The 24,475-nt window shown below is 43.0% G+C and overlaps 1 protein-coding gene across 2 annotated transcripts in view; it reads right to left on the bottom strand.

The window, feature by feature from the left end:
• Window positions 1-24,195, bottom strand: part of shroom3 (shroom family member 3) — a 429,988-nt gene extending 405,793 nt beyond the window's left edge. For both annotated transcript variants that reach the window (XM_059988824.1, XM_059988825.1), the window contains exon 1: window positions 23,322-24,195. In XM_059988824.1, the coding sequence (XP_059844807.1) occupies window positions 23,322-23,471 (150 nt within the window). In that variant the 5' untranslated portion in view covers window positions 23,472-24,195. The remainder of the gene's footprint in view (window positions 1-23,321) is intronic.
• Window positions 24,196-24,475: the final 280 nt, after the last annotated feature.

Here is a 24,475-nt window from a genome sequence, read left to right as displayed (position 1 = left end):
GCCAAAGACCTAGACCTGCAATAAGAATTTAATACACAATAATTATTACAGCCCATGAAAAACTTGTAAATAAAGTTAATAATAGTTTTCAAAAGGGTTGCAGAGTGTAATGGACACAGCCCAGGTCATCATGTACACAGATCTCCCTACGATTTCCAGCGTCTACAAGAGGCACTGCCTCAAGAAGGCAGCATCTCTGATGAAGGATTCCCACCACCCAGCACACACCTACCTCCTTCTCATCCCTACCAACGGGGCAGAAGGCCCTGTCCCATGCTGCCAGATTCAGAAGCAGAGTTGTTTGAATCTGTGTTTGTGATGCTGCTGCAAGCAACTTTTTCCAGTGTGCCTATACCTCACCATACTAGTGCATAAGATAATAAACTAAATGATTTGACAAGAGGGAATAGGATAAATTGCCAAATGAGAAAACTCTGCAGGGCTCATACAAAAATGTAGCCAAGTAGGAAAAATTGGAGAATTTGTCTTCCCTTGCTGCCAGCATAGGCAGTGAGATAAATGACACGCACTTCTGCCGCACCTTTCTAAGATTCCATGGTAATGGGTTGTGATAATATGGGACCTGTGGTGAACTACATATACCTGTCTGGACACGCCCCCTGCTGACTGCTCCTGTTGCTCCTCCCACAGACCCCTGTATAAAGGCGATCAAGGCCTGAGCCCGGCCTCTCAGTCTCCAGGATGTAGTATGGTGGTCACTCACTGCTTGTTCCTTCTTCCAGTCAATAAAAGCCAATATCTCGCCTTAGAGTGAGTTATTGATGGTGCATCAATTTTATTGACTGGAAGTTTTAAAACATGGAAACCGTTTTACGTCCGGAAGGATTGGATTTGGACCCCCAAGACCCTGAAGCAGCTCTTGCTTTTGAACTCTGGCTTGCATGCTTCCAATCATACTTGGAGGAGGTTCGTGCAACTGAACCCGCTGTTATGCACAGAATTCTCCTCTCGAGGGTCACCCCAAAAGTTTATTCAATTATCAGAGACCTGCCGACCTACGATGGGGCAATGGATGCCCTCAAAAGACAGTACCTGCGGCCGGTGAACACCGTCTACGCAAGACATCGTTTAGCAACCCGGCGACAGCGGCCTGGAGAATCGAGCGCCGAGTTTCTCCGAGCACTACAGACACTCATCCGAACTTGTGACTGCAAGACGCTCACGGCAGAACAGCATGCGGAGCTGCTGGTACGAGACGCCTTTGTGACAGGACTGAGGTCAGTGTACGTGCATCAGAGGTTGCTGGAAAAAGCCAATCTTACCTTACGCTCGGCGATCGAGACAGCTGACATGCTGGAGGCTGCTCTGCACAATGCTGATGCTGTCCAGCCGCGCGATCCCCCACCTGTCCCGTGGACGCCTCAGACCCCGCCGCCACCGGTTCCCACGAGTGAATTCGCCAACGTTGCTGCCAGTCGCGATTCCACGAACTCCCCGAACCCGACCATGGCTGTGGCCCGTCAAAAGTCCGTGCTGTGTTATTTCTGTGGAGTCGGAAAACATCCCCGAAAACGCTGCCCGGCGCGAGAAGCAGCCTGACCCAGCTGCAGAAAGCGGGGCTATTTCGCCAAGGTCTGTAAGTCTAAACTACGAGCGGGGTCGGGCAGCACTGCGGGTGAGACATGGGGGCCGCCATCTTGCACGCCCAGAGGTGGGCGGCCATCTTTGTCGGCGTCAGCATGCCCCGCCCCTGACCTGTGTGAGACGTGGGGGTCGCCATCTCGCATGCCCAGATGTGCGCGGCCATCTTTGTTGGCGTCAACATGCCCCACCCACGACCCACCGGTGTTTACCAGGCACCAAGACGGCTCAACTCTGGCCACCATAACCCTTGACCAAAGCACCCCACACCAGCTTGCAAGGTCAATGATGGATATCCTGGTGGAGGGACACAGGACCAGATGCCTGTTTGATACAAGCAGCACTGAGAGTATTATTGACCCGGACACAGTGCAACGCTGTGGGCTCGTGACACGGCCGGTAAGTCAGAGGATCAATTTGGCTTCTGGGTCGCATTCCACAGACATCCGGGCGGGTTGTGTAGTGACATTGGTGGTGCAGGGCACAGAATATCGGAACTTTGCGCTACTGGTCATGCCTAATCTGTGCGCACCTGTGCTATTGGGGCTGGACTTCCAGAGCCATCTCTAAAGTGTGACTATGGCATATGACGGGCCCCTCCCACCACTCTCTGTCAGGAATCCTCAGTTTTGTGGGACCTCGCCATATACCCCGCTATTGACCACACACACACACCGAACCACACGTCCCACCCAGCACCATGCCGACAGCTGCGCTACTGACACCACTTGCAGTCTCTCCACCCTCAAGGTCCCTCCCCCACTGCTGTTGGCCAACCTGACCCCCAACTGTAAACCTGTGGCAACTAAAAGCAGGAGGTACAGTGCGGGGGACAGGGCCTTCATTCAGTCAGAGGTGCAGCGGCTGCTCAGGGAGGGGATCATTGAGCCAAGCACAAGTCCTTGGAGGGCCCAGGTGGTTGTTGTTCGGACTGGGCAGAAAGATAGGATGGTCGTGGACTATAGTCAAACCATCAATAAGTTCACACAGCTTGATGCGTAACCCCTACCCCACATCGCGGATATGGTCAACCAGATAGCTCAGTACAAGGTGTACTCGACAATAGATCTGAAATCCGCTTATCACCAGCTCCCCATCTGCCCAGAGGACCGCCCCTACACCGCCTTCGAGGCGGGCGGCAGGCTCTATCACTTCCTGTGCGTCCCCTTCGGTGTCACGAATGGTGTCTCTGTCTTCCAGAGGGAAATGGACCTGATAGTGGACCAGTACCAACTGAAGGCCACATTTCCCTATCTGGATAACATCACCATCTGTGGTCGCGACTGGCCGGATCACAACGCCAACCTCCTACGATTTCTCCAAGTGGCCAAAGCTCTGAACCTTACTTATAACAGGGACAAGTGTGTGTTCGGAACCACCTGCCTCGCTATCCTTGGGTATGTCGTGGAAAACGGGGTCATTGGCCCTGATCCCGACCGTATGCGCCCCCTGTTAGAACACCCTCTTCCCACCACTCTCAAAGCCCTCAGACGGTGCCTGGGTTTTTTTTCCTATTATGCCCAATGGGTCCCCCATTACACACCCCCGGTCAAGTCTACCACTTTTCCCCTCTGCTGAGGCCTGCGCGGCCTTCAGCTGCATTAAAGGGGACATTGCCAAAGCTACGATGCATGCGGTGGACGAGACCATTCCCTTCCAAGTGGAGTGAGACGCCTCCGATTTCGCTCTGGCTGCTACCCTCAATCAGGAAGGCAGGCCAGTAGCATTCTTTTCTCGTACCCTTCAAGGCTCTGAAATTCGGCACTCCGCGGTGGAGAAAGAAGCCCAGGCCATAGTGGAGGCTATTAGGCACTGGAGGCACTATCTTGCTGGCAAAAGGTTTGCCTTGCTGACCGACCAGCGCTCGGTTGCGTTCATGTTCAGCAACCAACAGCGGGGCAAAATCAAAAATGTTAAGATTTTGCGGTGGAGAATAGAACTCTCCACCTACAACTGTGATATTCTGTACCTGCCTGGCAGACTCAATGAGCCCCCTGATGCCCTATCCCAGGGTACGTGTGCTAGCGCACAGCTCGACCAGCTATACACCCTTCATGCACAACTTTGCCATCCAGGAGTCACCCGATTTTACCATTTCGTGAAAGCCCGGAACCTGCCATACTCCCTGGAGGACATCAGGACGATGACCAGGGACTGCCAAATCTGCGCTGAGTGCAAACCGCACTTCTACTGTCCTGACACAGCACAACTTGTCAAGGTCACCCACCCTTTTGAACGACTGAGTGTTGACTTTAAGGGCCCCCTTCCCTCCACCGACCGCAATGATATTATCGACGAGTACTCGCGATTCCCCTTTGCCATTCCCTGCCCCGACACCACTACCACGTCCGTCATTAAAGCCCTGCGCCAGCTCTTCACTCTGTTCAGATATCCCTGCTATATCCACAGTGATAGAGGGTCCTCCTTTATGAGTGACAAGCTGCGCCAGTACCTGCTAGCTAGGTGCATTGCTACTAGTTGGACCACGAGTTATAATCCCCGGGGAAATGGACAGGTGGAGAGGGAGAATGCCACAGTGTGGAAGGCCACACTTTTAGCCCTTAAGTCAAAAGGGTTGCCGGTCTCTCGATGGCAGGAGGTCCTCCCAGAGGCACACCACTCTATCCGCTCTCTTATGTACGTCCACCAATGCCACCCCTCACGAGCGCCTATTCTCGTTTCCCAGGAAGTCTGTCACTAGGACCACCCTACCAGTTTGGTTGACGTCCCCAGGGCCAGTGCTGCTCCGGAGACATGTGAGGAGCAATAAATACTCCCCGCTGGTCGAGAGGGTTCACCTTCTACATGCGAACCCCCAGTATGCCTACGTGGTCTTACCTGATGGGCAGGAGGACACGGTCTCCGTCCGCGACCTGGCGCCTGCAGGAGCAGCAGACCACTACCCCGAACACTCCACGGTAACTATGAACCCTGTACTCGAGGTGACACCGCGCACACCAAGCCCTACACAGACTCCTCACGACACTCATATACCGGGCGTTTCGTACACATATATACCAGGCGCCTCGCACATGCGTGAGGGATCACTGACGCCTAGTGGGCTGGAACCAGCACAACCTCCGTCCCCTGTGCAATCACCACCACCGGCATCTGTGCAATCACAGCCAGTGCTACGTAGATCACAGCGACAGATTCGACCACCTGATAGACTTAACCTGTAAGAAACTTGGCCACATGGGGACTCTTTTAAAACAAAGGGGGGGTGAATTGGTGAACTACATATACCTGTCAGGACACGCCCCCTGCTGACTGCTCCTGTGGCTCCTCGCACAGACCCCTGTATAAAGGCGATCAAGGCCCGAGCCCGGCCTCTCAGTCTCCAGGATGTAGTATGGTGGTCACTCACTGTTTGTTCCTTCTTCCAGTCAATAAGAGCCGATATCTCGCCTTACGTCTCAGAGTGAGTTATTGATGGTGCATCAGGACCCCAACTCATTTTGTGACCTTTAGGTCAAAATATAAAGTGAAAGCTTAATCAGCACGTAGAAAGTAATAAAAATTAAAATTATTTCAGGTCCTTTCAGATTCCTCTCAACTGCTAAGATGCAGTGTTATATTCTGACTGAAACTGACCAGGGGACTTTTTGAAAGAGCACACTTGTGCTTGATTTTATTCAGATTTCAATTGAGATTGATTGCAAGAAAATACTTCCACTTGGTTCCCAAACCACTAGCGTAGTGGGTGGTATAACATTTTACAGCACCAGTGATTGGGATTCAATACCTGCTGCTGTCTGGAAGGAGCATGTGCATTCTCTGCAACACTTCTAGTACTCCAGTTTCCACCCACACCTTGTGTGGGTGGGCATGCTATGCTGGCGGCAGAAAATGGCAGCACTTGCGTGTTGTCCAGGAACAACTGTTGACACAAGTGAAGCATTTCACTGCTTGTTTCGATGTACATTGCTGTGTATTTATTCGTAGTAGGATTAATATTCTAAATATATTGTTTGATTAAACATTCCAGTTCTATCACATGATACTTGCACAAAGTAAACACAAAGTTAGATATGTCATTCTGGACTCGCTTGTTTTTAAAAAAATTTGATGGTTTTTATGTTTCGGAATTACAAAATATAGTGCTGAGGTATTTTTAAACAAAGTGGAGGAGGGAGGTTGATGCTTTCCTGCTGCTTACACAGTGGAGGGGGGAGGACAGGAAGCTTTGCGGTTCTAACGTTTTTTTCTGATGTTTATTCTTTCGGGGTTCTTGTTTTTTGTGGATGTCTGAAGAATAAAAATTTCAGGTTGTATACCGTATACATTCTCTGTCAATAAACAGAACCATTTGAATTTCACTACTACCAGTCTGCGGAGGCGAAGTGAGACAATTAAGTTTGTTCTTAAAAACCCAGAGAAAAATGGTCAAGATTTTAGAGATATAGAAAACCTACAGCACAATACGCCCTTTGGCCCACAATGCTGTGCTGAACATGTACTTACTTAGAAATTACCGAAGGTTACCCATAGCCCTCTATTTTTCTAAGCTCCATGTACCTGACCAAGAGTCTCTTAAAAGACCATATCATATCCACCTCCACCACTGTCACCAGCAGCCCATTCCACACACTCACCACTCTGTGTAAAAAACTTACCCCTGACATCTCCTCTGTACCTACTCCCCCAGAACCTTAAAACTGTGCCTCTTGTGGCAACCTTTTCAGCCCTGGGAAAAAGCCTCTGACTATCCACACAGTCAATGCCTCTCATCATTTTATACACCTCTATCAGGTCACCTCTCATCCTCTGTTGCTCCAAGGAGAAAAGGCCAAGTTCACTCAACCTATTCTCACAAGACACGCTCCCCAATCCAGGCAACATCCTTGTAAATCTTCTCTGCACCCTTTCTATAGTTTCCACATCCTTCTTATAGTGAGGTGACCAAAACTGAGCACAGTACTCCAACTGGGGTCTGACCAGGGTCCTATATAGCTGTAACATTACCTCCTGGCTCTTAAACTCAATCCCACGGCCAATACACCATACACCTTCTTAACCAGAGTCAACCTGCGCAGCAGTTTTTAGTGTCCTATAGATTCTGACCCAAGATCCCTCTGATCCTCCACACTGCCAAGAGCCTTACTATTAATACTATATTCTGCCATCATATTTGACCTACCAAAATGAAACACCTCACACTTATCTGGGTTGAACTCCATCTGCCACTTCTCAGCCCAGTTTTGCATCCTATCAATGTCCCACTGTACCCTCTGACAGCCCTCCACACTATCCACAACACCCCCAACCTCTGTGTCATCAGCAAATTTACTAACCCATTCCTCTACTTCCTCATCCAGGTCATTTATAAAAATCACGAAGAGTAAGGGCCCCAGAACAGATCCCTGAGGAACACAACTGGTCACCAACCTCTATGCAGAATATGACCTGTCTACAACCACTCTTTGCCTTCTGTGAGCAAGTCAGTTCTGGATGCTCAAAGCAATGTCCCCTTGGATCCCATGCCTCCTTAATTTCACAGCAAGTCTTGCATGGGTACCTTGTCAAATGCCTTGCTGAAATCCATTACAGTACATCTACGGCTCTACCTTCATCAATGTGCTTCATCACATCCTCAAAAAATTCAATCATGCTCATAGGGACGACCTGCCTTTGACAAAGCCCTGGTGACTATTCCTAATCATATCATACCTCTCCAAATGTTCATAAATCCTGCTTCTCAGGATCTTCTCCATCAACTTACCAACCACTGAAGTAAGACTCACTGGTCTATAATTTCCTGGGCTATCTCGACTCCCTTTCTTGAATAAGGGAACAACATCTGCAACCCTCCAATCTTCTGGAACCTCTCCCTTCCCCATTAATGATGCAACGATCATCACCAGAGGCTCAGCAATCTCCTCCCTCGCCTCCCACAGTAGCCTTGGAGTACATCTCATCCAGTCCTAGAGACTTATCCAACTTGATGGTTTGTAAAAGCTCTGGCACATCCTCATTCTTAATGTCTATATGCACAAGCTTTTCAATCCACTGCAAGTCATTCCTATAATTGCCAAGATCCTTTTCTCTGGTGAATACTGAAGCAAAGTATTCATTAAGTACCTCTGCTATCTCTACCGGTTCCATACACACTTTTCCACTGTCACACTTGATTCTTTATTCTCTCACGTCTTATCTTCTTGCTCTTTATGTACTTGTAGAATGCCTTGGGGTTTTAATTAATCTTGCCCGCTAAGGCCTTCTCATGGCCCCTTCTGGCTCTCCTAATTTCATTCTTAAACTCCTTCCTGCTAGCCTTATAATTTTCAAGATATCTATCCTAGTTTTTTTGAACCTTTCATAAGCTTTTCTTCTTGACTGGATTTACAACAGCCTTTGTACACCATGGTTCCTGTACCCTACCATCCTTTCCCTGTCTCACTGGAACGTACCTATGCAGAACCCCACGCAAATATTCCCTGAACATTTGCCACATTTCTTCCGTACATTTTCCTGAGAACATCTGTTCCCAATTTATGCTTCCAAGTTCCTGCCTGATAGCTTCATAGTTCCCCTTACTCCAACTAAACGTTTCCCTAACTTGTCTATTCCTATCTCTCTCCAATGCTATGGTAAAGGAAATAGAATTGTGATCACTATGTCCAAATGCTCTCCCACTGAGAGATCTGACATCTGACCAGGTTCATTTCCTAATACCAGATCAAGTACAGCCTTTCCTCTTGTAGGCTTATTTACATATTGTGTCAGAAAACCTTCCTGAACACACCTAACAAATTCTATCCCATCTAAACCCCTTGTTCTAGGGAGATGCCAATCAATATCTAGGAAATTAAAATCTCACACTACGACAACCCTGTTATTACCACACCTTCCCAGAATCTGGCTCCCTATCTGCTCCTCTATGTCCCTGTTACTATTGGGTGGTCTATAAAGAAAACACCCAGTAGCATTATTGACCTCTTTCCTGCTTCCAACTTCCACCCACAGAGACTCAGTGGACAATCCCTTCATGTCTTCCTCCTTTTCTGCAGTCGTGACACTATTTCTGATCAGCAGTGCCTCGCCCCCACCTCTTTTGCCTCCCTCCCTGTCCTTTCTGAAACATCTAAAACCCAGCACTCGAAGTAACCATTCCTGCCCCTGAGCCATCCAAGTCTCTGTAATGGCTACAAAATCATAGCTCTAAGTGTTGATCCACACTCTAAGCTCATCGGCTTTGTTCATAATACTCCTTGCATTAAAATAGACACATCTCAAACCATCAGCCTGAGCTCGTCCCTTCTCTATCACCTGTCTATCCTCCCTCTCACACTGTCTCCAAACTTTTCCTATTTGTGAGCCAACCACTCCTTCCTCCATCTCTTCAGTTCACTTCCCACCCCCAGCAACTCTAGTTTAAATTTTCCTCGATAGCCTTAGCAAGCCTCCCTGCCAGGATATTGGTCCCCTTGGGATTCAAGTGCAACCCATCCTTTTTGTACAGGTCATGAAGTACAAAAAAAGGCAGAAAATGAAACAATTCAAAGGTTCATAAACAGTGAGTACTGGGTGATAATAATCCTAAAAATAGAGGAGCAAAAAATGGCTAGCTACATCTGAAAGATTGGCTCATTTGATTACACAAAAGATAACTGGAATATGTATGCTGAAAAGATTGAGCAGTATTTTAATGCAAATGAAATAGTCAATGAAAACCCATTACCAGTTTTGCTGAGTGCATTGGGTTTAAACACATAGTTTGCTTCAAAGTTTAACTTGCCCAACCAAACCAAATAGAATCAGCTTTGCTGATATCATGGAAGTAGTGCAGGAACATTCAGAATGACACCATTGTTGATACTTCTGATTTCATAAGTGGAATCAAAAGCAAGGTGAGTCCATTTCAGCATACATGGGTGAATTGAAGAAGTTGTCTAAACATTGTCAGTTAGTGATGGGCTTAATGATGCACTGAGAGATCATTTAGTTTGTGGAATCTGAAGAGAAAGCATTCAAAATCATCTGCTAACTGAAGCGCAACTTACATTTAAAAGGGTAGTTGAAATAGCTGTGTTAATGGAAACAGCCGGCACAGATATAACTGAGTTGCAGTCAGGAATGAAAGTGAGCGTGAACAAAACTGCAATGTCTAGACAGAAATTGGTCAGGGCAAATAAACTTGTGGAAGGGGCTCACATACACCAGACTAATGCAGATTTAAAGGTAAAATCTGCAGAAAATGCAACAAAGGAGGGCACATTCAAAGAGCATGTTGCACAGACTAAAATAAATGGACTGCACAGGTAAGAGAAAAAGCTGAAAACTCAAGATGCAGTTTCAAAGAAAGCACTAATCTGCATGCTGTTGATTAAAAATCTGATAATGATGAGAGTGACCCAGGACTGAGTAGCCTTGAGATTTCCAGTGTGGAAACTAACAACAGACAAGCTATATGGCTTACACAAGAAATAAACAGCAAAATAATTAAAACAGAATTGGACACTGGCTCAGCTGTTTCAGTCATTCCACAAATGAGTTTGAATGGGATATCAATGATACTGAACTGAAGCCTGTAGGTATCCAACTGAGAACTTATTGATACTGGAGAAAAGATAACTCCTGTCGGAATGGCATTTGTAACACTGAAGTACAACAACCAACAAGCCACATTGGACTTGCATGTGGTAAAAACAGGAAAGCCAGCATTGTGGAGATTGAGTGACAGAGGCAACTACAACTTGACTGGAAATCCATCCATCAACTAACTGCATGCCACATCCCCTGAAATAGAGTCAACTGAAACCAAGTTATAAAATGCACTGGATGTACAACTTCCTCCATGCTGTACACCATGAAACGTTACCCAACCGAGGACAATCAAGTGTTGGTGCTGAGTTCTGTGCCTCTATTTGGAAAGCATACTGGACCAAGGGTGGGGGGGGACCATTCTGCTCAGAGGAATCATGAAAATGAGGAAAGCAGTGTACCGACCAAAGCAGTTTTATCTGAATAAGCTTCTGATATGGCAATCAGGCAAAATGTGGCTTGGTTTTAAACTGGAAGAGAGTTCAAAGAGCTTCAGGAAATTTGTAAGCAATCGGCTTTTGTGAGTATACAGAACCAGAATCTACTCTGTGTGCATTAAGATTATTGCATGTACTTCAAGTGGGAGACAAAAAGCTGCTTGAAAAAGTAGATGCAAAGACCAAAGCCAAGTTGGGATGAAGGGAAGTCCAAAAAGAAGCAGTCAATGGAGATATGAAAACAGAGGATTCCTCAGTTAATATTGTGGTTGAGGAAACTCTTAGAGAGAACAGATTGTAAAGAGAGCAATAGGATTAACAAGAGAATACTCCAGTGAACAAAATGCATCTTCCCAAAAATCAGGATGCACATCCAAGAAAGAAGTAAAAGAGAAGAGAGAGAAGGATGACATAAGTGCTATGGAAATGGAAGAGGATAAATGGGACCTAATTTCTTGAGAAATCAGCAAATGCAGAGATGCTCACAGAGAAAAGGTGGAAAAAGTATCCAGAGCTGTCAGCCCCATTTCCAGCAGTCTTAGAGCCAACTCCAACAACCACCACGGAAGAAGCCCCAGAACCTGAGATTGTTTCACAGCCACAAGCCTCACCTGCCAAGCAGAGTGATACCTTCCCTTGTCAGGAAAGACATTGTCCCACAAGAGTAAGATAGCCTCCACAGTGATTAAATCTTAAGGCCTGAATGGGAAAATTTAAAAATTTATTATGTTGTGAATGTCTATATAGTAGTTGTACTATATCATATACTGAAATAAAAATATATATTGTGTGTGTGTACGTATGTGTGTATGATACATTCTATATTGAGTTGGAGTTCAGCTAAGCAGGAAAGAGTGTGTGTATTTAATAATTCAGCAGCGTTTGAGTAATACTCTAAATATATTGTTTCATTTAGCATTCTTTACATCATTATGGGTTATATGTAAAAATTAGGTGAAACGCATACATCATGACGCTATGTAATTCGAGTGCGCCTCGCTGAAATTAAACACAAAGTTAGATACATTATTCTGGACCCGCTTGCTTTTATTTCAATTCATTTTTATGTTTTAGAGTGACCAAAGCATAACATACGTGACCAATATAATTTACTTTTTTTCCTTTAACATCTCAGCTTGATTGTTACAATGTACCACTGTCAACCTTCTTAAATCTTTCCTTAACTTTGCCTCAAATCTTTGCCCTAAGTACTTTTCTTCTTCCTTACGATAGTCATAAATGCACACCACTGGAAAGACCACATGCAATTCCCTGTTCAATTCTACTGCCTGCTTAAAAGCCAAGAACAACATTGTTGCCTCTCCTGCCTGACCAATCACTCCCATTAGCATCCAATGCCAGACCCTCCATTCTCATCTCCATTAGAGCAACCCTAACCATCAACTGTTAATAGGTCCACACATTATAGACCTACTTTTCTCCCATAATAAAACTGCCAATGCAATAGCCATCAACACTTTCCCACATCATCTCCTTGCAGACCACTTTTCCACTGCAAATACATCTCCACAGCTCTGTTAGATTGATATCCTCTTGGACTCTCTGCAGCTATTACTAAATATCTTTCTTTTCCATTTGAAATGATCACGACTGTCTCGCGAAATTTGCATAGGTCTTTACAATCTTGCTCTGCTACACATGATGAATTCTCCTTTCTCACAATGTAGGAAAGTGCCCCATGTGCATTGGGCAGCATCTAAGCATCTTTTCTATTCCCTCCCCCTCTTCCTTCCATACCCCTTCCCCACTCTTACTCTTCCCCTCCCTTGACTATCTTATCATCAGATCTACAGGCTGGACCCTAAGTTATAGAAGAACCAGATCAGTCTCCAACTAAATACTGGGAAAACTAAAGACACTTCTGTCATCTCCTGACAAAGGTTCATGCCTACACCCCAGTTATTACCCTCCCTTTATTCTCCCCAAACTGGTGTACTAAACTCAGCTCTACAATACCACCTCAAGCTCAAAACTTCCTTGATCCACACTAATTACTAAAACTTTCACTTTCAAGTCACCTTAATGAAATTCTAAGCTCTTGCCTATGTTTGCCAATTATTTGAAATTTTGTCACATACACAGTGTCATTGCCTGCTCTGGTGACTCTGATACTTCAACTTCAGAACCATTGTGTTTAATTAGTTATTTTCATGACATTGCCCCATCCTATTTCTAAACCAGTTTCTAATCAATGTACAGTATTCCCCATTGCCCTCTGCTGTTGAAACCTCTACACTGGGTACTAACTTCTCAGCATGCCCTTTCCCCTATTCTCAAAGTCAACTTTCCAACCCCAAGTTGGGTTCAGTCCCTCGCTTCTTCAATTTAATCTGTTCTTTCTGTAACAAACTCCATTGGAACACCACATCATTATGCTAAAGATGACTGAACAAGGTCCCATATCCCATTTACAACTCACACCTAAACAATGCCTTTAGTGCAGGATAATATCATAACTATTTCACAGCAGTATTATTCCTTAACAAATCACATGAGAAACCAGGTATGAGGCTGGTGACTAAAAGCCCAAAATATTATTAAGATTCAGGAAATACTCAATGCCATATTAATTATTTCTCAGTTAAAACATGTACCAGGCTTTCCCAACCGCAAAATCATTTGAACTGGCAGAAATTTCACAGGAATACTGAGATACCGTAAAATTCACCGTGTGGTTTTTGTTGTTAAACATTTTGAGCATTTTCACGCCAGCCATGGTGGAACTTTGTTTCACTTTTACCCAATATTTTCAGACATGTTCAGCTAGCTTTTAAAATTTGTTCTTAAGAGGAAATCTTAGTTCTAAATGAAAGCAAAGCTCCGTAATGTTCCTCCCATGCAGGCTCACCCACCGATCCTCCACCGCCTTTGCTTTCCTGCAAACATACTTACCTCTGTGGGTTGGTGGTGACAAACGGCCTGGAAGGCTGGCTGCCCAGGTTGCCTAGTGAGGTGCAGTAGGCCACTTGGGACATCTACGCCTCAGCATTTAAACCCAAGACACTTCCCTCAGAGCCTCAAACTGCCTATTCATGTGCTCCTGCTGACAACAAGCCGTTGTCAATAAGCACTTCTCAGATAATCAGAATCATTTAAAGACAGCTCAGGCATGCTTAACATGACAAAACAAAATACTAAGTATGCCTAAAAATAAATCAAACTAATAGAAATTAGTAATCAAGCCACTTACCTTTTTAAACAAGGTGGGAGACTCCAAATGGTTTTGTGCTACCTATATTAGACATAGCTAGCATAAAGTTAAGCATCTCAGTGACAAGCCTAGCAGCAACATCAAGTGTACAGGCTTATCTACAACTTCCACGTTTCAATGTGCGTGCAGAGACCAGAGACAAGCAGACCACCAGGGAGGCCATGGACCGCAGTTGTCCATGGAACCACTGGCTTCAGCTGAATAACTGGCTCTAGTGCCAAACCTCAAACGTACCTTTGGGAGAACGCAGTACAGATTCACCAGAATGCTACTGGAACAACAATAGTTAAATAGTGAGGAGGGACAGAGAGTAGATCCTTGGGTTAAAGAAAGGGTCCATTTCACTGAACTCTTCATGTTTTGAAAGATGGAGAAAAATATTTTCACTGGTAAATGGCAACATTAAAAGTTTCAACATGGCTCCCTGCCCCCCAACCCTCACCATGCACAGACCGGATTAATCCTGCAAAAATGTGGTGAATTATTTCAATACACATTCAACAGAAATTTGCAAACTGAGGGTACAACAGAATATAGATCCAAGGCAAGGAGTTGGTTTTAAACTACAGATCAGATATGATCTTACTGAATTCCTCAACAGATCAAGGCATTGAATGGCCTTCTCTTGTTCTTGTGCTGCTATGATAACAAATTCACTAGGGCACAAATACAGAGCTAGAGGAAATCTTCCCATTAAGCTAAGCAGTCTTTTCCTTTTTTACAATATTTTTATTCAGAAGAAAAAAAACAAGATTTACGAGTGCAACACATAGATACATCTCAACATAACATGTGTACATTCATATATTGTAATAAAATTGATCAAAATGTTATAGCATAACACATAAAGGTATACCACTCTGTAATCAAAAATTTAAAGATAAGTCATACATCATAAAATAAATTTTTTTTATATTAAAAAAAAGTCAACCCGCTACTAACTACCAAAAAAAAAGCTGATGGATGATAATGGATAATTAGAAAAAAAAAACATATTCGCTTAAGAAGAGAAGATAAAAATATACTTAAAAGTCTGTGCACTGTTAAACTTCATAATTTGGAAAAGTAATTTAGGAAAAGTCCCCAGATATCATAAAAAGATTGTTTCGAATTTAAGACTGAGCAGCAGATCTTTTCTAAATTTAAATAAGACATAATATCACGTAGCCATTGAAGATGTGTAGGGGGGTAGACTCCTTCCATTTAAGCAAGATTGCTCTTCTTGCTAAAAGAAAGGTAAAAACTAAAACCTGTAGGTTAGGAGTATTTAAAGTTATGTCCTCATTTGCAATAATACCAAACAAGGCAGTAAGGGGATTTGGGTCAAATTGGACCCTAAAAAGTTGAGAGAAGGTATGAAATACTTCCCGGCAAAACTTTTCAATTTTAGGGCAAAACCAAAACATATGAATTAAAGAGGCATCAGCAGAGTTGCATTTATTACAAAGTGGAGAAACATTCGGGTAAAAACTGGACAGCTTCTGTTTAGAAATGTAAGTTCTATGAACCACTTTCAATTGTAGAAGAGAATGACGAGCACATCTTATATTTGGAATAATAAACAAGCTCGTTTAAGTAAAGTTTACCTACAAAGAAATAAAGAGATGGGTGGATTAGCCCTACCCAATTTTAGGTTTTACTATTGTGCTGCCAATATAAGGAATATCTTACTTTCTGGTCCTATTATATTTATCGTAAAGATTGCCCATCACGGGTCTCCTTAGAAGTTAATTCTGTAAAAAATTCCTCTATTGTCTCTCTTCTTGGACCATACTCTTCTTTTTCAGCAAATAAAACAACAGATAACATAATTGTTAAGCAAACTTTAAGGATTTGGGCTCAATTTAGGAAATTTTTTGGTTTAGCGACTTTTTCATTATCATCTCCCATTCTTCTTAATTATTTTTTTTATCCCTTCCATGACTGACAAAGTCTTTAAAGATTGGGATGAACTAGTATTAAGTGTTTTTGGGACCTGTTTATCTCAGGATCTCTTGCTTCATTTGACCAATTGTCAAATAAATTTGCATTCCCAAAAACACATTTTTACAGATACCTTCAAATTAGAGATTTCCTACATTTCCAATTAACTACTTTTCCTACAGGTCCTGATAAAAATTTACTGGACGATCTTTTAAATTTAAAACCTCTTGTTAATGGTTCTAGTACTGGTATCTATAACTTGTTGATTGATTCTAGACAAGACTTTTTAGATAAAATAAAAAAAGCTTGGTAAGATGACCTAAATTGTCAGATTTCTGATGATAGATGGAATAAAATTCTTAAAGGGGTTAATAAATCACCTTTCTGTGCTCGTCATTCTCTTCTACAATTTAAAGCTGAGCAGTCTTAACGTAGCTAGCTTCTCAAGTGCATAATAAAGATTGGAACTGACATCAAAACATAGTCTCATTCTATTAGTTATGAGAGAGGTTCTAAAAGAATGGAAGAGTTACAGTGGTAGACAAATATTAAGATGAAGAACCAAGATAATTAAGATGTGATCCAGATCTCTGAATCACTTGCATTTCATACACAAACTCGCTTGATAAGTAGCTGAAATTTAAATAGATGCCAAATGGCAGAAATCTGATCAAGAATCCTCTCTGTTTGAAGTGCATCCGCCTTGTGATGACAGCATTTTAGTTTTATTTTTAATCAGTTCAAAGTTAGATTTGACATAAAGCACAAGTTTGGATCTAAATCATATTTACTATCGCTGACATGTGAACTTTATTGTTTTGCAGTAGTAGTGCAGTGCAAAGACAAAAAAATCTATAAATGAATATATAGTGTAAAAGAGAAAAGGAATAACGAGGTAGTGTCATGGGTTCTTGGGCCGTTCAGAAATCTGACGGCAAAGGAGAAGATGCTGTTTCTAAATCATTGAGCATGGGTCAAGCTCCTGTAGCTCCTCCTTCAGCAACTCAAAGTTGCTCATCCCTTAATGAGGATTGATGTAGGTTCTCCTCACTTCCCCACCCTGAAGTCCACAATCAGTTCTTTCGCCTTGCTAATGATGAGTACAACGTTGTGGCTGTGACATCACTCAGACGACTCACCTATCTCGCTCCTGTAAGCCGCCTCATTATCACCTGAAATTCTACCAACAACGCTGGTGTCATCAATGAGTTTATAAATGCTGTTTGAGCTGCACTTGGCTCACAATCATGAATAGAGAAAGTAGATCCTTGAGGTGCAACTGCATTGCTTGCCAGCAAGGAGATGTTATGACTACCCTTGACTGACTGTGGTCTCCTGATAAGGAAGTCAAGGAGCTAGTTACAGAAGGGCCACAGAGGCCCAGGCTTTATTAAAACTGAGGGAATAACGGAGTTGAATGCTGAGCTGTAATCAATCAATAACGTATACCTTGGAGTTCTCTCGGTGCTTCAAATCAGAGTAGGGAGCCTGTGAGAATTTGTCCGCTGTAGACCGATTGTGGCAGTAGGCGAACTGCAGCGGGTCCAGGCCCTTGCTAAAGCAGATGTTAATTCTAGATATAACCAACCTTTCATTACAGTAGATGTGAGGGCTTTTGGATGATAGACATCAAGGCAGCTTACCCTGCTCTCCTTGGGCATCAGAATGATTTCTACTCGTTTGAAGCAGGTGGGAACCTCAGACCACAACAGTGAGAGGTTAAAGATGTCCTTGAGCATTTCAGCCAGTTCAAGCATTCCACCAGCTACACCAGCAGGGCCTAATGCCAGCAATTCCTTTAGCAAAACAGAAAACTTTATAGATTATGAAATTTTAACCTGACCTTTCATTAGCATATTCATGAATTTTCTAGAATGCACGAAACTATTCAATAAATAAAATACAGAATTTCTTCATACTGAAGTCAGTTACATGGCATTATGGCAATATCAGTAAGATGCGTAGCTCAGCTCATTTGAATTATAGTCAAACTATACAAGAAATTTGTGCATTAATATTTATTTTATATGTACATTCAACCATCTTTCCAGGAGTTAAGGGAATTCAATTACCTCCAGGCCACAGGCTACTTTCCATTACAAAATAATTCCTACGCAACTCAGAACAAGTCAAAATATATTTGACTCTGTGACAGATGGTTTATTTTCTCTTGAGTGAAAGCAATTAAGGGGTGACCTAATAAAGCTCCCTTAAAATTAGCGAAGATTTTAATAGAGTAGATTCAGAAAGAATGTTCTCATGTGAAAAACAAGAACCCATTATGAGAGAGTCGTTAAGTGAGCCAACAGGTAATTCTGAAGAAAATGTCCTCAAGCTAAAGAGTGTTCAAAATGTCGAAATCACTACATAGGGAATGGCTGAAGCAAATAGTATAGAAACGGTAAGAGGCAGCTGAGCAATCATACAGGTGGGAAAGGTTTACTAATTTAACACTGATATATTTAAATGAGGTGAAGTAGTGGGGCAAGAATGTCCAGTGGACTATGAACTTGGCTGGCCTTTATATTATATATCCTGTGTGATTCTGATTTGTCGTGCACTTGACAATGCTTAATGCAAAGTGTGAAACTGTGACCAATTTAAATTAAAAACTACTTGAATTGCAGCAAGTGCAAACATCTACCTAAAATGTTTGTCAGTAAAAGTTGTGTTGAACAACAGTAACCATGATTTGGAGTCTGAACAACCTTTATCTGGAACTTAATTCATTATGTTCAGTTTGAATATGAGCCCCAAGCATCAGATAAAGCTCACTGAGGACATCGGCACAAAAAGGTGCAATTCTATATTTGTAATCTGTACCAATAAAGGCTTTAATTCTGTGGCTTGCTGTTGGTTTGTACTTTATCCAGCATTTCTTAAAGTTTTTGCACATAGCTACTTCCCTGGGGGGGGGGGGGGAGAATCACTACTTGTATAATGTGAAATATGAGTTTTAATAAAAATACAAATCCATTAACAAGTGTCCCACATTAGTTATAGCGTCAATCTGAATCGTAAAGCAGTTTCGAACCATGCCATTACTTGAATGCATTTGCGCAGTGTTTCCTATTTCTAATTCCCGAAAGCAACCTAATTAAAAAGACTGCTTTCAAAACATTTTTTTCATACAAGAGCTTAAAATAAAACTGACTGACTGGGATTTCTTTAAAATGATTCCCTTTTTACAGTTTAAACAAACTAGGCTGTCTACACTACACGCTTTCTTGGCATTTCTTTGCCTATCCTGGACCAGAGCCAGAAGTCCAGCTACATTCCGCATGTTCATTTCCCAGCTTCCATGAGGCTGCTTCTTAAACATGGACATTGATATCATTTTGGATGGAAGCCTCCTGCACTTTCTTCTTTTAAGAAAAGTTTTTCACTAGGCAAATAAAATATGTGCTCATTGTCATGAATGACTAACTTCAGACAACATTCTAAAGTTGTAAATTTGTATGTTATTATTATCAAGGCTGTATTGGGGTCAGATTTATATGAGCTCACTAAAGGGAGACAAACTCTTTTTGGCTCTGTGTTGTTCATCTTTGAATATAAAATACAGCATGTTGCTTTACTCACTGTAATCCATTATACCCCAAAGCGAGGAAGGAAAGGAATAATTTGCATTTATCCTGTATATTTCATGTCTCTTTCACATTAAGACAAAATGCTTTAGGATCCAATGAAGTAGTTCAGCTACTGTTATAAACACATCAAGCTGATGCCCCATCGACACTCAAAACTCCGACTGCATAATTTTTGAGAGAATTGGAACTCTCCTCCCCCCCCCCCCCCCCCGTTTTCAGACAGAAGAAAGCATGTATCACAGACTCAAAGATAGCTTCCATTGCATCTTTATTGGACTCTTGAACAAACCTCTCATAAGCTACAGGATGAAATCTTGATCTCCCAGTCTACATCATCATGGCCCTTGCACCTTATTTGTTCACTTGCACTGCACTTTCTCTGTAGGAGAGATGATCTTCTGCTTTCCCTTTTCTTTTTGTACGTCAATGCATTTACGTATGGCATGACTATGTATGTATGAAGATAAGACCACCCCTCAGGATAGAGGAGCAACTCCTTATATTCTATTATATTCTGAATAAAAGAAATATTGATTTCTCATTCCAGTAATTTTTTTCCCTCCTCTTCCCCTCTTTTATTCCCCACTCTAGTCTCTTACCTTATCTCACCTGCTTATCACTTCCTCCTTGGTCCCCTTCTCCTTTCCTTTCTCCCATGGTCCACTCTGCTCTCCTATCAGATTCCTTCTTCTCCAGCCCTTGACCTTTCCTACCCACCTGGTTTCACTTATCACCATCCAGCAAGCCTCCTTCCCCTCTGCCCCACCCACCCATCTTTTTAATGCGGCAGGTTTCCCTTTCCCTTTCTCGGCCCAAAAGATTGACTGTTTATTTATTTCCATAGGTGCTGCCTAAGCTGCTGAGTTCCTCCACCATTTTGTGTGTGTTGCCGTGGCATGATCTGCTTAGATGGCACAGAAAAGATTTTCACGGTATCTCAGTACAGATGCTAATAAATAAATAACACCTGGCCAATAATAGCCTCAATTAACATTGTCAAGAGAACATCTGGTCACAATGGCTTGGCTGTTGTGGGAGCTTGCTCTGAACAAATTGGCTCTCACATTTCCTTTACAATGGCTACACTTCAATAGCAGAGGCCTTAAAACTCTGATATAAACGTGTTTTTTTTTAAACATCACAAAAGACAGCAGTTGTTGGAATCTGAAGCAGAATTAAAAACTCTGCTGGTAGAACTCAGCTGCCCAAGAAACACATATGGAGGCAAAAGGGACAGTCAACATTTCAGGTCAAGAAATGCCAATCATCCTTTAGGCTCCACACTAAGTGCTTAACCAGCTGATATCCTCAAGCTGTTCTATTTTGGCTCCACGTTTTCTCTTCTTTCATTGTGGGTCACTGTTTAAGGCTACAGTAAAAAAAAACATTTCACCACAGGATTACAAGACAATAGGATGTCTTCTTGTCTTCACCGAATTTTCCACCAGTGATAACTCGCTGTAAAAAAAAATGGAAACTTTTGGTGGATTTTTTTTCTGCCAAAGTCAGGAGCACTGAAGCCACTGCACAAGGCTTTGATGAACTGTAACACCAGTGATTTTGAGCTTAAGATCAAAACAGATGTTTATGTTGAAATAAATCAAAGGAAAGAGAAAAGAACTGGAAAATGTTACTTAATGGTGAGGGGTTAAAACAATATTTCTTTGGAAAATGTTACTTGACATTTTGCCTTCAAAACTTAAGTTTCTGCAATTCTACACAAGTTAGTGTATCCAAATCTGTAAACTTTAATTTACTGTACTCAAAGGAAATATAATTGTCAAACTTGAAATACACAACTTTCTCCAGTACTCAACAACCACCCGCTCCTGCACACACATTTTCACCGGTCAAAACCAATCATAATGGCCAGTCTCTCTTTGGTTCTAACTCTTTCAGTCATATCCCTCTACTACTGGTTCCAGCAACTACTCTGAGTTTACATCATTCTATGGTAAAATACTAATATGTGAAAAAGAAACAATGCCTTTAAAGATGAGGATCCAAACAGCAGAAATCTATTGACAAGTGATTAGCAGATTCACAAGTCACCTCAGCCTTAGCTGTGCACAGCAATAATGAAAGAGAATTGGACAATTTAACAAGCATGGGCTTCCATTTTGTACTATCATAATTGCTACTCTGGACCGTACTTTGGTCACATCTTCCCTCTCAGATTTTAAGATGAACTGTTTACATCCATGATTGACATAAACATACACCAGTTTTCTTACATCATAGAGGCAACATTGCAAATCATATATATATTTATCAAAGCAACAGTAGATGATATCATGTCCAGTTGGGAGACCAGCCAAAGCTTTCCAAAGAAGCAGAAGTAAAGAACAGCTTCTTTATGTCAACTTTCATAGAAATGATCAAGCCAAAAGTGAATTACATTTAGTTTGTTTCCAGTGTGGATGTGCCAGAAATAGTTCATCCCCGAAAACAAGCAGTCATGAAGCAATGAGCCCCAAACACTAATTATCACAGCCTAATAAAGGGAATCAAAGGTAGCACAATTTCCCTACAAATAGGTGAGCAGTCCTTTTTATAATGAATAGTAATACAGTAGTTCTATATTTAAAAATAACATCACCGCACTGAACCTAGTAAGTATTGACAGAATCATCAAATGCCAAACTGCAAGTTCTTGCCCCAAACTTTTTATGATCACCTTCAGCCTTTCTCCTTACCAAAGTTCTGTTACTATTTCTTCCCATCCCTCCCTTTCTGAATGTTGAAGGTCCATTCTTTGCTATTCAAATGGGGTATATTTTAGGAATTAGCCAGGTGGTGCCTATTCTACAGATGTTTAGTCATGGGAGGTGGAGGGTTTGTGTGGGTGGGATTGAAAGAAAGGAAGTTGGGGTCAGGTAGAATGGAAAATGGTGACTGTAGTCTTGGCTAGCCAATATAATTCCACTGTTATTAATGGATAGAAAAAAAGTCCATTAGTCATTATTCCAAATGCACAGAGGTCATCTCTAACATGGCTCGGGGGTACCTTTTAAATGGGAATAAAATTTATCTAGTTTCTAGCCCAATTCATACCTAGAAATAAAGTTACTTCACAACACGATGTGACAACAAAATAATAATTTTCAGTTTTATTATTGGGTGTTTAAAACTGAAAACAAACTGATCAGATTGCTGTTAGTCAGTCCATCTTGCTCACATTACATAAAGCCCTTGCAAAATATCAAGTGAGTAAGTAATCTGCTTGCACAGTAGTGACTGAGATACTAGAGCAATCAGGATTGACAAGTACCCGAATAGCTTTCCCTTCTCAATCAGAAACTTAATTCTGCATCTACATTGAAAATACTCTACATTGAAAGGCGAGGACAAATAAGGAAATCGTGAAAGTGTCGCACGTCTCATTAAACTGCTTGTATGCACGACTGATGAAATAACCTGTTCAGACCAGCACTGTTCAATGAATTCTACAATGTAGCCGGCGAAATGCTACTACTATTCAGCAATGCAGGTATTGAAAATGATGCTGTTTTATTTCTGCCTTTTCCTCACCTGACCTGCAAAGCGACCTTGGGCAGAGGTTCGGGAGCCACAATGCGAGTGCATCCAAGTGATGCAGCTCCCACTGGCGACACACACACACGCACGCGGCGTGCTTGCCATTAAACGAGCGGGTTGTTGTGGAAACCGGATCCCCCCACCCTCCTCAATTCAGCACAGAAATTCCATCTCCCTTCCTTGCTCTTTATTCCGAAGGAAAGACGCGCCAATCTCATTCATTTTGCCCCCTTCCCAGACACAGACGTAACCCCCGCCACTAAAGTTCACCGAACACTTAAACCAACCCAACTCTGAAAGTCAAGAGGTTTGAAATTTTTATTTCACCCATATGACGAACGGTTTAAAGATTGAGAGCAGATCTCCGTACATTAAACATCTTTCAAGTGAATAAAACTACACAGGAAGAGCATGGGATTCGCATTTCTCTTTCCGCAAATGTGCGAATGGCCTTACCTTCGAAATGATCAACGGTTCTCCGTGTTCAAGGCCACCTTTCAACGTGAATCCCCACGGTGCGCCTCCCCGCAGAAACACTTCCACATTCATACAATTGAGCCTTCCCTTCTGCTTTTCGGCTCTCGCCCTGTACAAGCTGGAGTGCATTCTTCTCTTCACTTTGTTGACTCAGGTAACAATCAGGGAAACGCAGTTGCTGCTCTCAGTAAAATCTGCCGGTGCGTGAGATCAAACCTCGATCCGGGCGGTTTGTCAGGACCCTGTTCCAGCTTCAGTCAAAACCATTCCTTTGGCCACTTCAGCAGCATCACGTTGGCAAATTCCAGGATGCTCGCAGACATTTCCACTAAATCTTCTCTTTACCTACTTGCATAAAGTTAATGCCTGAATACTCCTGTTCAAATTTAAAAAACGTGCATTTTAACAAGGAAGTAGGACGGAGCAGAGGGAACCAGCAGCTGTCGGGACGAGTCTACATAAACTTTTCACTCATGACTGCTTCCCTGCTTTGCCTCTTGCTAACGACAATGGGGCTTCTGGTGGAGGTGGAAGACGCTTCCCTGTCACCATTCCTGACGCTCTCCAGCTCTGCTGTCAAATAAAATGGGGCAGGGGCGTGTGCGAGGTATTGCAGTCACTTGCACCTTTTCTTCCCGCCGCCTAACTCAACTCCCCCAAAATTTCACTAATTAAAAGGCTGGCGTTGAGGACGGCTGCAGTGTGTGGGCAGGTCGCTGCAAGTTCACTCTGTGACTGCGGAGTGCATCCCTTCACTCAGCGCTTCGCTCCTTGGCCGCAGCGCCTCCCCCTCCGGCTGTCCCCCGACTGCACCTTGCCAACAGCGCCTCTCTCAGCCCTCTCCCTTCCCTTCCCTTCCCTCCTTCTCCGCTACAGCGCCCTCCTACACTTTCTCATCCAGCGCCCGAGCCGGTCACCGAGTGCGGAAACATACCGCCGCGCCGCCTGCGCTCTCGGTTCTGTCCCGCCTCTCCCCGCTCACTGACCGGGGGCGGGGGGAGGACTCTGTCAATCACCCAAGAGGAAATCAGGTGTGGGCAGACCTCAAAAAGTAAGCTGTGTGCATTTTTCGTTGAGCAATGTTGACCAATTAAAAACAGTAGTTTTATACATTGCACTAAACAAAAAGTGCT

Source organism: Hypanus sabinus, chromosome 14 (assembly GCF_030144855.1).
Source record: "Hypanus sabinus isolate sHypSab1 chromosome 14, sHypSab1.hap1, whole genome shotgun sequence".
NCBI lineage: Eukaryota > Metazoa > Chordata > Chondrichthyes > Myliobatiformes > Dasyatidae > Hypanus > Hypanus sabinus.
The sequence above is the reverse complement of the archived record's forward strand: the minus strand, read 5'-3'. Positions and strand labels throughout refer to the sequence as shown.